The sequence below is a fragment of the Oncorhynchus mykiss genome, chromosome 16 (assembly GCF_057628025.1).
Source record: "Oncorhynchus mykiss isolate SJ-2025 chromosome 16, ASM5762802v1, whole genome shotgun sequence".
Lineage (NCBI taxonomy): Eukaryota > Metazoa > Chordata > Actinopteri > Salmoniformes > Salmonidae > Oncorhynchus > Oncorhynchus mykiss.
The window spans coordinates 28005301-28020284 of NC_143037.1; the positions used below are offsets into that span (position 1 = coordinate 28005301).

The following is a 14984-nucleotide window of genomic DNA, read 5'->3' on the forward strand; positions in this document are numbered from 1 at the left end:
AAGCAGCTGACTAAGGTTGGTGAGTAATTAAAGCAGGGTTTGTAAGTATACAGAACGAAAAACTATAAGCGCAACTATTTCAAAGATTTTACTGAGTTATAGTTAATATTTTTTTATTTATTTGACCTTTATTTAACTAGGCAAGTCAGTTAAGAACAAATTCTTATTTTCAATGACGGCCAATGCCTGTTCAGGGACAGAACGACAGATTTGTACCTTGTCAGCTCGGGGGTTTGAACTTGCAACCTTCCGGTTACTATTCCAACGCTCTAACCACTAGGCTACGCTGCCGCCCCATATAAAGGAAATCAGTCAATTTAAATACATTCATTAGCCCTAATCTACGGATTTCACATGACTGGGCAGCAGTGCAGCTTTGGGTGGGCCTTGGAGGGCATAGGCCCACCCACTTAGCAGTGCAGCTTTGGCAGCCACTTGGCAGCCAGGCCCAGCCAATCAGTGAGTTTTTCCCCCACAAAACAGACAAATATTATTACACCCCCACCAAAGACTATCCCACAGGTTAAGAAGACGGATGAGGTAGTCCTGGGCTGACGTGGTTACATGTGGTCTGCGGTTGTGAGGCCAGTTGGAAGTACTGCCAAATTCTCTAAAATGACATTGGAGGCAGCTTATGGTAGAGAAATGAACATTCAATTCTCTGGCAACAGCTCTGGTGGACTATCGTGCAGTCAGCATGCCGATTGCACGCTCCCTCAAAACATGAGACATCGGTGGATTGTGTTGTGTGACAAAACTGTACATTTTAGAGTGGCCTTTTATTGTCCCCAGCACAAGGTGCACCTGTGTAATGATCATGCGGTTTAATCAGCTTCTTGATATGCTTGACCAGTCAGGTGGATGGATCAACTTGGCAAAGGAGATATGCTCACTAACAGGTATGTAAACACATTTTTGTCCAAAATGAGAGAAATTGGCTTTTTGTGGGTATGTAACATGGGACCAACACTTTACAAGAGTTTATATTTTTGTTCAGTGTATTTAAACTATGGTTGGTGAGTTGTTATAGCAGGGTACTTAAACTTATTCATGCTCAGGGACCGGCTCCCAGGCAAACCGGCGACTCAGGGACCACCAGTATACGTTTAAAAAAAATGTATATAGCAAGTCTCGTCTTATCAGGTGAATAGCAAGGAGAAGTAATGAACATTTTAGAATAATTATATTTGGTAAGTAGTTTATTTTGACCTTCCCACATAATTGGAAGAGGAAGTATAAACTCTAACATAGCCTATTAGCTAGAAAGCTAGTAACTATAAACACAATTTTGCTAAGAGCAGCTGTTTAGCTGGTTAAACAAAGGTTAGCCATGTGTTGGCAAAAATGTCCAAGTGAAGAAAGCTTACCAGCAGCCATCGGTACTTGACACACTGGTAGCCTATTCGCGGGTGCTCTTTCAAAGTCTATGTCAGACACTCCAGGGAGTGTCCAATGAGTGTAATTTGCTCAATACTTAGGAGTTGAGGACTAAAGTGGACTACATTAGAACAATTATTTTCTACTGTAGGTATGTAATAAAAAATGTGTTTCTGTTGCTAGCAATATTCATAAAGCCATTGAAACAAACAAAAAAAAATCTACAGTGCGCGTGTGTGTGTGTGTATACATACAGATATACACACACACTTTTTTTTGTGGACCCCCAGTTGAATACCTCAGTTATAGTATGTCTTCAGTAGGGTTGGTGAGTAGATGGTAGAGCTGGACAATTAAATCAAATTCACATCGAAATACTGGCTTCGGTTGAGCGATGTAGAAAAGAAGTCGTACGAGGTCTCTGACAACTGGAAAAACTGAAGCTTAAGGTTATACTCTTTGTTTAAAGTGTGACCAAAACTCAAATTGTGCACTTACCTAATGCCATATTATTTTTTTTTTATTTCAAGGGTATATATATATATAACTTCTTTCCTAGGTCAGTTTGACCTCACATCACATGTTTAGGGTAATCACCGGTGGCTGAGTAAGAGAATTTCTGCTGCTTGTCTCGTTCATAATGACGAGAATAGGATTAGAAGTTGTCTTTTTCTTTAAAATGGTATTATACCATCACTTTTATTTCATTTTTGTGTATATTGGGGGTGGTGGGGCAAAGACTGTGCTCTGCTTCTCTAGAGGATTTTAATTTATTTTTAATTCAGATATGTTTTTTCATGCTGCTCCTCAATCTCTCTTTTTCATTTGACCTCTTAAGGATTCATTTCTAGTTCACAACCATTCCAGGATGGTATTTCAGGGCTAAAAGGTCAGACTGGTGACATGGAACATTTGCGGTTGTGGGGGGCAAATTATAGGATGCTGGTCTTCTAGGCAGCGGCAAAGAAAAAGCCATATCTCAGACTGGCCAATAAAAAGAAAAGATTAAGATGGGCAAAAGAACAGACACTGGAGAGAGGATCTCTGCCTAGAAGGCCAGCATCCCGGAGACGCCTCTTCACTGTTGACGTTGAGACTGGTGTTTTGCGGGTACTATTTAATGAAGCTGCCAGTTGAGGACTTGTGAGGCACCTGTTTCTCAAACTAGACACTAATGTACTTGTCCTCTTGCATAGTTGTGCACCGGGGCCTCCCACTCTTTGTATTCTGGTTTAGAGCAAGTTTGCGCTATTCTTTGAAGGGAGTAGTACACAGCGTTGTACGAGATCTTCAGTTTCTTGGCAATTTCTCACATGGAATAGCCATCATTTCTCAGAACAAGAATAGACTGACAAGTTTCAGAAGAAAGTTCTTTGCTTCTGGCCATTTTGAGTCTAATTGAACCCACAAATGTCGATGCTCAAGATACGCAACTAGTCTAAAGGCCAGTTTTATTGCTTCTTTAAAACCAGCACAACAGTTTTCAGCTGTGCTCACATAATTGCAAAAGGGTTCTCTTTATGATCAATTAGCCTTTTAATATGACAAACTTGGATTAGCTAACAACTTGCCATTGGAACACAGGAGTGATGGTTGCTGATAATGGGCCTCTGTACGCCTATGTAGATATTCCATTAAAAATCAGCCACTCCCAGCTACAGTAGTCATTTCCAATATTAATACTGTCTAGGCTGTATTCCGGATCAATTTGATGTTACAATTCGATGGACAAAAAAAAGATGTGCTTTTGTTTCAAAAACAAGGACATTTCTAAGTGACCCTAAAACTTTTGAACGGTAGTGTATATGTACAGTGCCTTCCGAAAGTATTCATACCCCTTAAGCTTGGACTGGCAAGTCATGGCTTGGTGATAAAAAATAAAAAAACAATAGCTGGCATTCCGTAGATCAGATGTGGTGGGTGTCACCGAGATAGGCCTTTGTTCTGTTCCTCCAGGCTCAGTATTCCTAATTATTCTGGCATCTGGGAGACAACACCAGAGGCAGATGACCACAGGATGAACCCAAAGTGGCCTATGGTGCCCAGGGGGGGTTGAACCAGCTATGACTGAGCAATCTTGGTATCAGGTTAAAGAAAAAAAAGGGGATTTATTGGGGGATTTATTACCTTTTACCAGATCTAATGTGTTTCACATTTCCACAAACTTCAGTGTTTGCTTTCAAATGCTATCAATAATATGCATATCACTGCTTCAGGTCCTGAGATACCCAAATCTAACTGCCGGTATGTCATTTTAGGGGGGGGGGGGGGAATTAAAGAGAAAAAAAGTCCAATCCTTTAAGACCAATTAAGATTAGCATCCAAACCAATGTGATCAAAAGAACGTGAGCATCCAAATCTGTGTGTACCGGATGTAGAACTAGAACCTTGGGGAACGGAATAACATCCAAATTTGTGTGTACCGAATGTATAACTAGACCTTGCTAGGACTAATTATGGCCTAAGAGAGAAAGTCAAAAGCGCTATAGAAAATATTCCTGCAGGTTATAAAATAAAAAGCAGGACTGAGGTATCCATGGGCATAATTGTTGATTAGCCAGTGGTGTGGGTCTGAGTTGATCACAGTAGAACTGGTGAGGTTAATGTGGAGTGAAGGACTAGCGCGCAGGTAATCTTGCGAGAGAACTCGGCTTGGTGAAGCTCATTGAATGAGGGACTAGAGTGCAGGTGAGGGGTTGCGAGGGCATCTGGCTTGGTGAAGTTCAAATTTTAACGTGTAATGCAAAATGTTTGATAAATGAGGTAAACAGGTATGCCCCGGTTACTATTGTTAAATGTATTTGTGCATGTTTTGTTATTCCTGATACTTAAAATACGAGGTAAAAGTGGATTTTCTGGGACCGTGTTACATAGGAGACATGGGTACACTGTTGGTAGTTTTGCACAATTGGATAGATGTAAGAGAATCTATACCACAGTAATCCCAGTAGGCGATATCCCAGTGTGGATACAACACCCTGTTGTGGGACCACTAATTAGGCAATATTTTGATAATGGTATGGGTTTCCCTGTTCATAGACTGGGTTTTGTTATCTAAAAAAAAAACAGCACTAAACCGGGGTTTTCCTCATCCGACTCATTTCCCCTGTGTACTGTGTTTATGAATGTGATGTGAGAGTGTGGAAAGTAGTGTCAATCTGAAGTTTGGATAATAAGATATAGGAATGTGTATAATAAGCTGTTGTTACTTTAGAAAGTAAGTTGAGATATGTAGCGTTATCTTGGGGTCCGTTCAACACTGCTCATCATAGAATATCACGGGGTGATTTATTAAGTGCTTGATGTTATTTTTTTAGACGATAGCGGCAAATCTATGATTTCTGGAAGTCTAGAGAACAGTTGAGAATTATTCCAATGACCGGCCGGGCAGCGTCCGGGAAATGAACGCTTCTGGTTTCCGCTTGGAGTGGTAGCGATGGAGAGTCAGGAAACGCACACGGAGTTGTTAATTACCTAAGATTTCCTACTGATTCTTTGAAGATAAGAAAAAAAATGAATGAGAAATAACGGTGTGTGTATATAATATTTTACTATAGATTTGATAAAGTAACACTGGAAATATAATGAAATGCAACTTAAACAACCCATACGTACACAAGCGTATTGATGTTAGCGTTTTATCAGCGTAATCGCACTGCACCAACTGTACTATTTGTGAAGTAATTTGAGAATGTAGTATGCTAATTGGTATTAAGATATACATTCTGTTATAAGTATGACAAATTTGTTGCTGGCGCTATCCTTATGAACCACATGGCATATCATTTACTAACTATATGCTATTCAACTACCCAACTTTTGTTGAATTGACTATTCATGTCATTCTTAGCTTAGCTAAATGGTATAGTCATTGTGCGTTCTCAATGGACATTGTTAAAATGGGGTACTTGGTAAATTCACTCAGGCAATTGTTCGGACTTCAGAGGAGTTGTCTGAATGTACCAGAGCGCAGAATAACAGATTTATTTACGAATGCGCAACGCCCGTTGAATATGGCTTGTGTCAGTCAGCAGCAGTTAGTCACCAACATTTTGAATAACTTGAAAAAAAAAAAAAAAAAAAGCTTAACCAGCTCAGCTAGGTGAGTAGAACGGAAAGTGAAGACATATTCTCGTTTGTGTCTGGAAGTAACGTTGGCCTGAAAGCTAGCCAAGGTGTTGGGACTGCCTTTGTGAGGTAAGAAAAATATTATGCATTATGAATCAGAGAGCTTGGACCAACCTTGCTTTTTAGTAGATTTTGGGGTTGAATAATCCTTGTGAGAATCAAGGACAGTATATATTAGGTAACATTGCTATGTCGTTCCCATAGCAACGATTAAAACATTCCCAAACCAGAAACCGTGGATTGATGGCAGCATTCGCGTGAAACTGAAAGCGCGAACCACTGCTTTTAATCAGGGCAAGGTGACCGGAAACATGACCGAATACAAACAGTGTAGCTATTCCCTCCGCAAGGCAATCAAACAAGCTAAGCGTCAATATAGAGACAAAGTAGAATCGCAATTCAACGGCTCAGACACAAGAGGTATGTGGCAGGGTCTACAGTCAATCACGGATTACAAAAAGAAAACCAGCCCAGTCACGGACCAGGATGCCTTGCTCCCAGGCAGACTAAATAACGTTTTTGCCCGCTTTGAGGACAATACAGTGCCACTGACACGGCCCGCAACCAAAACATGCGGACTCTCCTTCACTGCAGCCGAGGTGAGTAAACATTTAAACGTGTTAACCCTCGCAAGGCTGCAGGCCCAGACGGCATCCCCAGCCGCGCCCTCAGAGCATGCGCAGACCAGCTGGCTGGTGTGTTTACGGACATATTCAATCAATCCCTATCCCAGTCTTCTGTTCCCACATGCTTCAAGAGGGCCACCATCGTTCCTGTTCCCAAGAAAGATAAGGTAACTGAGCTAAACGACTACCGCCCCGTAGCACTCACTTCCGTCATCATGAAGTGCTTTGAGAGACTAGTCAAGGACCATATCACCTCCACCCTACCTGACACCCTAGACCCACTCCAATTTGCTTACCGCCCAAATAGGTCCACAGACGATGCAATCTCAACCACACTGCCCTAACCCATCTGGACAAGAGGAATACCTATGTGAGAATGCTGTTCATCGACTACAGCTCAGCATTTAACACCATAGTACCCTCCAAACTCGTCATCAAGCTCGAGACCCTGGGTCTCCACCCCGCCCTGTGCAACTGGGTACTGGACTTCCTGACAGGCCGACCCCAGGTGGTGAGGGTAGGTAACAACATCTCCACCCCGCTGATCCTCAACACTGGGGCCCCACAAGGGTGCGTTCTGAGCCCTCTCCTGTACTCCCTGTTCACCCACGACTGCGTGGCCACGCACACCTCCAACTCAATCATCAAGTTTGCGGACGACACAACAGTGGTAGGCTTGATTACCAACAACCGTAAGGCTCTCCAGAGGGTAGTGAGGTCTGCACAACGCATCACCGGGGGCAAACTACCTGCCCTCCAGGACACCTACACCACCCGATGTCACAGGAAGGCCATAAAGATCATCAAGGACAACAACCACCCGAGCCACTGCCTGTTGACCCCGCTATCATCCAGAAGGCAAGGTCAGTACAGGTGCATCAAAGCTGGGACTGAGAGACTGAAAAACAGCTTCTATCTCAAGGCCATCAGACTGTTAAACAGCCACCACTAACATTGAGTGGCTGCTGCCAACTCCAGCCACTTTAATAATGGGAATTGATGTAAAATATATCACTAACCACTTTAAACAATGCTACTTAATATAATGTTTACATACCCTACATTATTAATCTCATATGTCTACGTATATACTGTACTCTATATCATCTACTGCATCTTTATGTAATACATGTATCACTAGCCACTTTGTTTACATACTCATCTCATATGTATATACTGTACTCAATACCATCTACTGCATCTTGCCTATGCCGTTCTGTACCATCACTCATTCACATATCTTTATGTACATATTCTTTATCCCTTTACACTTGTGTGTATAAGGTAGTAGTTTTGGAATTGTTAGTTAGATTACTTGTTGGTTATTACTGCATTGTCGGAACTAGAAGCACAAGCATTTCGCTACACTCGCATTAACATCTGCTAACCATGTGTATGTGACAAATACAAATTTGATTTGATTTATATATGGGCGAGAGCACGAATGATGTTTACAAATAGTCAAACTTTGTTTCACGCCGCATTCAAACAAATCGCTGAAGGGTGTAGATTCATTATGTGGTGAATTTGTTATTGGCGTAAAAAGACGAAAGAACTCTTATGCCAAACATCACCACATTAGTAAACTGTGGTTAAGCAGGGTGACAAGGCATATGTGACCTGATTCAGGAAACTAGGTGACTTCACAGGAGAGCAGTTTGAACTTTATTTTTTTAAATCAAAATACCGGACATGTGAACTTCCGTGTACCTTAATATCAAACTTGTATGCCATCTATTAATAAGAATACAATTGTTAAATTACGAGCCTAGTTGCTTTAGCCACAGAAAAAGTGAGTAGAAAATAGTAAAAAGAAAAACCCTTGAATGAGTAGGCATCCAAACTTGACTGGTACTGTATAAATATTATTTTTTAATTAAAAAAGGGAAAAAAGTCATCACAATACTGACATGTGCAATTTCCATATTGCATGCAATATTTTGAAACATTCTCAGCAGTGTGTAATGTCTGTTTTTAAAGTAAAAAATACATTTTAAAAAGTTGTTTCCTCTTGCAGCTGCTTCCCACACACTCCAAGCCATTCTCGCTGTTAGATTCACTATAAGTTCGCATGCTGTTCTGTTAGATCAAATGCAGTCAACCGATTGTTCCAAACAAGAATGATGCTGCTTTCCACTTTGCTTCTTAATAGAAGTAATTCCATTTCTACGATTCCAACAGCTAACCAAAGTGTTTTGATTTATATTACATGTCAAATTGCAATCACAATATTTGGTCAAGAAAATGGCAATTAGATTTGTTTGCCAATATCGTGCAGCCCTAGTAGATGGATTATTGGTTGGTGAGTAATTGCAGTACGGTTAGTTTGTAATTGCAGTATGGTTAGTGTGTAGTTACGGTATGGTTGCAGTGTGGTTGTACCTCTTTGAGCTGCTCCTTGCGTGCGCGGTACTGGCGTTTCTGGGATTCCAGCAGGCTGGTCAGTTCCTTCTTCTGCTGGGCCAGGATGTGCTGCTGGAACTTCTTCTCCTCAGCCAGGGCTGCCTTGGTCTGAAAACCAACCACAGAATGGCCATAAGCAAACTAAGAATAGAGCTAACCCCCCCCCCCCCTAAATTCTAGAGCTTATATACGGCTTGACTATCTACTTTGGCCATTGAGATCCTGGGATAGCCGCCCCGTTGCCGTAGTCAATACCCTTTCCTCGTTTCCTTCCATCTAATTCCACTCCTGTCCACCCCCCCCCCCCCCCCCCACCTGTACCTCTTTCTTCAACCCGGTGCTTCTTGCTAAGGTTGTCCCCACCTTCCCAATCTCACACTCCTCCTTCCCTTCCTATCCCTCCCTCTCTCACCTTTCTCCAGGATGGCTTGGTGCTACTTGCTCAGTTTGTCCCCATCCCCTCACTCTTCCCTCCATCCCTCTTTCTCCAGGATTGCCTTGTGCTTTTTTTGCTGAGGTTGTCCCCACCTACCTCGCTCCTGATCCATACCTCCCTCCTTCCCTTACCTCCTTCTCCAGGATAGCCTGGTGCTTCTTGCTCAGCTTGTCCCCCTCCCCTCCAAAGCTGTTTCTCTGGTTCTCCAACTCCTTGTCCAGCCTCAGCTGATGCTCATCCATCTCCGCCTTCAGCTTGTTTTCGAGGCCCATCAGCTGCTTCTGGTGCTGCCGCCGCATGCGCTTGTACCTGGGACGGGGTAAAGGAGGATTTGACAAGAAAAGTATGTCAAAAACTAATACAGCCAAATGGAATGGGCAATTACGTAAGCAGCCCGATTCAGATATTTTAACAACCAGTACAGCCAACTGCGCCGGTCGGTTTTACATAGTTCCATTAACTGCTTTCTAACCACGAATGAGTATTTAGAACATTTATTACCAGTGGGCTAAGCTGGTTGAAATGGCATCATCAAAACCAGTTTGCAACCCATATGTTGTCATTTGGATGTAATGATTATTACAAATAATTTCAACCAGTTATGGCTGATAGACATTTTGTGCGTCAAAGCGTGGCTAGAGCTAGTTGCAAATAGTGGTTGCATGATACACCCAAACTTCTGTATTTCTTCAATACCACATGAAACAGTTCTGTTACTTTCAGTTATTCTACCAAATGTGTCTTACATTTGGAAATAAACTAAATGTATTGAACTTTGAATGTATTCATTTGTCCAAGTTTATCATAAGACATGAACAGAAGTGATTCTTATTCCCTGCAACTTTCTGATGAGGTAACGGCTCAGAAACGCACCTTTTCATGTGTGCGCGGTGTGCGTATGTCTACCACTTTGTGTAGCCGCTAGCAATGCAAATGTTAACCGTCTTCGGGTAGATGATAAGGCTTCCCCAAAAACCTTGAACCAAACGCTAACAACAAAGTAGCCTATGCCTTCCTGGCAGAATCAAGATTATCTGCATCAATCCAGCAGCCATCCAGCAGCCATTTGTTTTGCAAACTACATCACGTGCACTACATAAAACATTGCTAACCAAACAAGAGTGTTAAGTGCATGCCACTTGAATTAAAGGGTAACTACATAAAAAAAATCTAACTTACGATTGATTATTCCCAGACCTCAAAAGTGGTCCCCGACGTGGTCTAAGCATTGTTGTGGACTTAACTTCCAAAGTTGTTGTTTTTCTATTTTTAAAGTGTGATTTTGGGTTAAACTAGAAAATAAATATAAAATAGGGAGGGCAAAAAAAATCCAAAAAAAAATCACAATCCTGCTCTCTGCTTAATTTTTGGTCCCGTGGGATGATTCTGGTATCGAGTATTGTGATACTAAACCTGGTATCAGTATTGAAGTCAACATTCTGGTATCATTAGAATACTAGTAGTGAGTACCTCTGAAAAATACTATATTAGTACACTCCCCTACATATGTATTTGGACAATGACTCTATTCTCCAGCATTTTCTATTTGAGATCAAACGTTTCATATGAGGCGACAGTACAGAATGTTTATTTGAGAGTATAAATCGGGAGGCCGGTACCATATTACTTGTACACAACCGAATCCAGCGTGTGACAGTGGATGAATTTGCAGGTTGTTTGGCTCAATATTAACTGAAAAGGTGAATGATGACTGGAATAAATCAATTAACTTGACTTCCATGGACTAGCCAATCCGTTTCCTTCTAATTCCAGATGGGCTCTTTCTTTGGTCGTTCCATAAAAGCTCTCCTACCCAGACATCTGCTCCCTCAGCGCCGACCCCTGCTCATGCTCCTGGATCTGCCGGGTCACCAGCGATGCTGTCCGGATTGTGGCAAAGTGATCTCGGCTGCGGTGTCCCTTCCGCCTGCCACCTTCTCGTCCCTCACCCCGTGACGGGGGCTGCTGCTGTGCGTCCAGTTCGGGCTGGTAGGGGTCGTCGTAGATGTTGTCATGGCTCTGATGTAGAGAGAGAGACAAATATTTTCTGTGTAAATCATGTGTTGCATTGTGGAATCAATCTAGGGGTAGGGGAAGAGTAGGTCATTAGCCACTAGTGAGCCATTTATGTGGTAAACTAAACTGAGGTAAAACCATAATTTACAGTTTTTAGAAGAATCAGCGCAACAGAAACACCCCAAAAAAACAGTTCACCTTTGGTATTTTACAATCATCATATCTAGCTAAATACACTGAACAGTAATATAAAACGCAACATGCAACAATTTCAAAGATTTTACTGAGTTACAGTTCATATAAGGAAATCAGTCAATTGAAATAAATTCCTTGGGCCCTAATATATTTTTTACTTCTATTTAACTAGGCAAGTCAGTTAAGAACAAATTTTTATTTTCAATGACGGCCTAGGAACAGTGCCTTGTTCAGGGGCAAAACAACAGATTTTTTTACCTTGTCAGCTCAGGGATTTGATCTTGCAACCTTTTGGTTACAAGTCCAACGCTCTAACCACTAGGCTAGCTGCTGCCCCGGATTTCACATGACTGGGAATACAGATATGCATCTGGTAGGGGTGTAGATCAGAAAACCAGTCACTATCTGGTGTGACCGCCATCTGACTCATGCAGACTTTTTCCAAGGGAGTTTGGCCTTTTCGCGGCACGCTTGTAAGGCTCAGATTATCCTCTCTTTATTTTCCTTCCATTCGCTCTCGAAGATGCTTCTTTGAAGATCGAAACAGCTGGCTAGCCTATGGTTCCCAGTGGGGTGATGAGAGTAGCATAATACGATGGTTTGAGCAGAGTAGTAGAATAGTCCCACAGCATCATTAGCAAACTGCTCGCCCACACGACACCATCTGCCCGATACAATTGAAACCAGGATTCATCTGTAAAGAGCACACTTTTCCAGCGTGTCAATGGCCATCAAAGGTGAGCATTTGCCCACTGAAGTTGGTTACGACACCAAACTGCAGTCAGGTCAAGACCCTGGTGAGGAAAACGAGCACGCAGATGAGCTTCCCCGAGACGGTTTCTAACAGTTTGTGCAAACAATTATTAAATTTAGCTAACCCAGTTTCATCAGCTGTCCGGGTGGCTGGTCTCAGACATTCCCGCAAGTGAAGAAGCCGGATGTGGAGGTCCTGGGCTGGCATTGTTACACGGTCTGCAGTTGTGAGACCGATTGGGTGTACTGCCAAATTCTCTATAATTAACATCGGAGGCGGCTTATGGTAGAGAGAAAAAATTCTCTAGCAACAGCTCTCGTGAACATTCCTGCAGTCAGCATGGCAATTGCATCTCTGGTGTTGTGTGACAAAACTGCACATTTTAGAGTGGTCTTTGATTGTCTCCAGCACAAGGTGCACCTGAGTAATGAATTTGAGTGAAACACTTTTGTCCGTATGTACATTTTCTGGGATCTTTTATTTCATGTCATGAAATATGGTACCAACACTTAAATGTTGCGTTGATATTTTTGTTCAGTGTAGTAATTGTTTACCCACCTCATACAGCACAGTGTTTACATACTGACAAAATTGTGAAATAGGACTTGGGTGCCGCTTTGGGCAAATTGGGGGGGGGGGTCTTATGCCCCCCGCCCCGGAAGAAAAATAGTCTAAAAGAAACACTGCTGTGACTAATGTCTAAAGGTAAGTCCCAACTGACCAGGGGCTTGTGCAGGACTGAGCTGTTGGAGGTGACTGTTTGCTCGCCCTCCTGCATCATGGCCATCTCGCCGCTGTCGTCCGAACCGTCCGCCAGGCTGTTGACCGAGCTGCTCTGGGAGCTTGCGCTGATGGACATGGAAGGCAGCGAATGGGAGCTCTCCATGCTGTTGACCGTACCTGTCCGCAGCATGTACTGCTCCACGTCCTGGAGACAGAGGGATGGCGGTTAGGAGAAGTGGTGATAACATATGCACGATCACGCACACACAAATAAGGTGTTACCAATACTTACAAACACCTAAATAAACACCCATTTTCTCAGATGCAGTTCAAACGGACCTCAAACTCTCATCTACAAATTTCAATCATAAGGCATTCATTGGATTCCTGTGTTTCCTATGCAAGGCCCTGGGGGAAGACAATTAGACCCCGAAAGGTCATCAAAAAGAAAGGAGGACCAAAGAACTCTTCATATAATTAATTAAAATGCCTTTATTTGTATGGCATGTTGAACGGAAACAAAGATTTTAAACTCCTGATGGGATCAAAGTTATTTGTATTGGAGGAAGAGGATGAGGTCATACAATGAGTCAAGGCACACAATTTTGGACTACACTTTGGTGACATATGCTATTAAAAAGACAGGATGGATGCTAATGCTAGCTGCATTCCTGAACAGAGTGGTGGTGCACAGCTCAATCCTCTTCCTCTAAAAACCTTTACGGGATCAGTGTCCCTATACTGGGACGGTGGATGCTAACATGCACTAAAGTGACTAGAATGTAATTGTAAGTAACAGCAAACTTTCCAGGACATAGACATGTCTTACAAGGGCAGAAAGCTTAACATTCTTGTTAATCTAACTGCACTGTCCAATTAACAGTAACTATTAGTGAAAAAAATACCATGCTATTGTTTGAGTGCACAAAAAAAAAAACTATCACGGTTTGATATATTCACCTCTGAAAGTAAATAATGTACTTACATTCAGTAATCTTGCTCTGATTTGTTATCCTGAGGGTCCCATAGATAGAATGTAGTGTAGTTTCGTTTGAAAAATATATATTTTTATATTAAAATGTAGGAACTGGGTTCTACAGTTTGAACCCCTGCTGTCTCTAGTCCACACCCACCCCGCCATCTAGCTGTGTGAAAGTTAGTGTATAAGCTCATGATCCATTATGTATGACATTCCTGGGAGTGTGTAAACTCACAAAAATTATATGGTAATACAAAATGTATGTTTTCTATAGTTATGTACTTGAAAATGTATCAATTGACCAATTCAGGACATTTGGGCAAACTTGATAAAAACTACTGGGCAGTAGTGCAATGCCTCACTTGATCAAATCTGAAACTGCAGACACTGCTGCCATCTAGTGGCCAAAATCTAAATTGCAACTCAACTGCAATTTATTATTGCCTTTCTCTTGCATTTCAAAGCTGGAACAAAAATAAACTTTTTTTTGTCATCATCTTTTACCAGATCTAATGTGTAATATTCTACATTCATTTCACATTTCCACAAACTCCAAAGTGTTTCCTTTCAAATGGTTTCAAGAATATGCACATCCTTGCTTCAGGTCCTGAGGTACAGGCAGTTAGAATTGGGATGTCATTTTAGGTGAAAATTGGAAAAAAGGGTCCAAAACTTGAGGTTTTAAGACCAGTGCGTTCTGTAGTCTGTCTTCCCCCTCAATCAACACATCCTACTTTTTTCTTTTGGTTCTGGTCCTACATCCTCGGCTAACTGTTACTATTCTCCTCTCTCCCTACTGCCTCCTCATTTTCTCCCTCTACGTAACATCTCCATGTCCTCCCTCACCATCACCCCCCCTTACTACCACCTCCCTCATCACCCCCCCCCCTTACTACCACCTCCCTCATCACCCCCCCCCCCCCTTACTACCACCTCCCTCATCACCCCCCCCCTTACCACCACCTCCCTCCCCCCCTCCCTCACTGCTCATACCTCCTCCTCCTCCCCTCCCTCGGGCTGGGGCCCGTTGAGGGCCTCGTGGAAAAGGATCTTCTTCATTTTGCGGTACTGCAGGTTGTCCAGCTCCCGCACCGCGTCTTTGGTGCGAGCTATCAGGTCCATCACCGCCGTGTGAGGACGCTCTCTGCATAGGAAATGGTGCTGAGGGAGAGGAAGGGAGAATGGCTTCTAAGGTTAATTCAGCAGGCAAAACTGGTCAAATTGATGTCGGAATTACATAAAGTCTAGTTGTAATGACGTCATGTCAATCAATGCCATCTTTGTTGGTTTAATGCATCAACCTAGCTGGGAAAACTGGTTGCAATGAGACCTTTGAAACCTGATTAC

The 14984-nt window shown here is 42.5% G+C and overlaps 1 protein-coding gene across 8 annotated transcripts in view; it reads right to left on the reverse strand.

Annotated features, from left to right (window-relative positions):
* The window catches only part of taok2b (TAO kinase 2b), a 59511-nt gene that overhangs the window by 21957 nt on the left and 22570 nt on the right, over nt 1-14984 (reverse strand). For all 8 annotated transcript variants that reach the window (XM_021565534.3, XM_090202504.1, XM_090202506.1 and 5 more), the window contains 5 exons: nt 14631-14798; nt 12657-12863; nt 10784-10989; nt 9102-9279; nt 8514-8642 (listed from right to left, as the gene is read on the reverse strand). In XM_021565534.3, coding sequence (XP_021421209.1) covers nt 8514-8642; nt 9102-9279; nt 10784-10989; nt 12657-12863; nt 14631-14798 — 888 coding nt within the window. The remainder of the gene's footprint in view (nt 1-8513; nt 8643-9101; nt 9280-10783; nt 10990-12656; nt 12864-14630; nt 14799-14984) is intronic.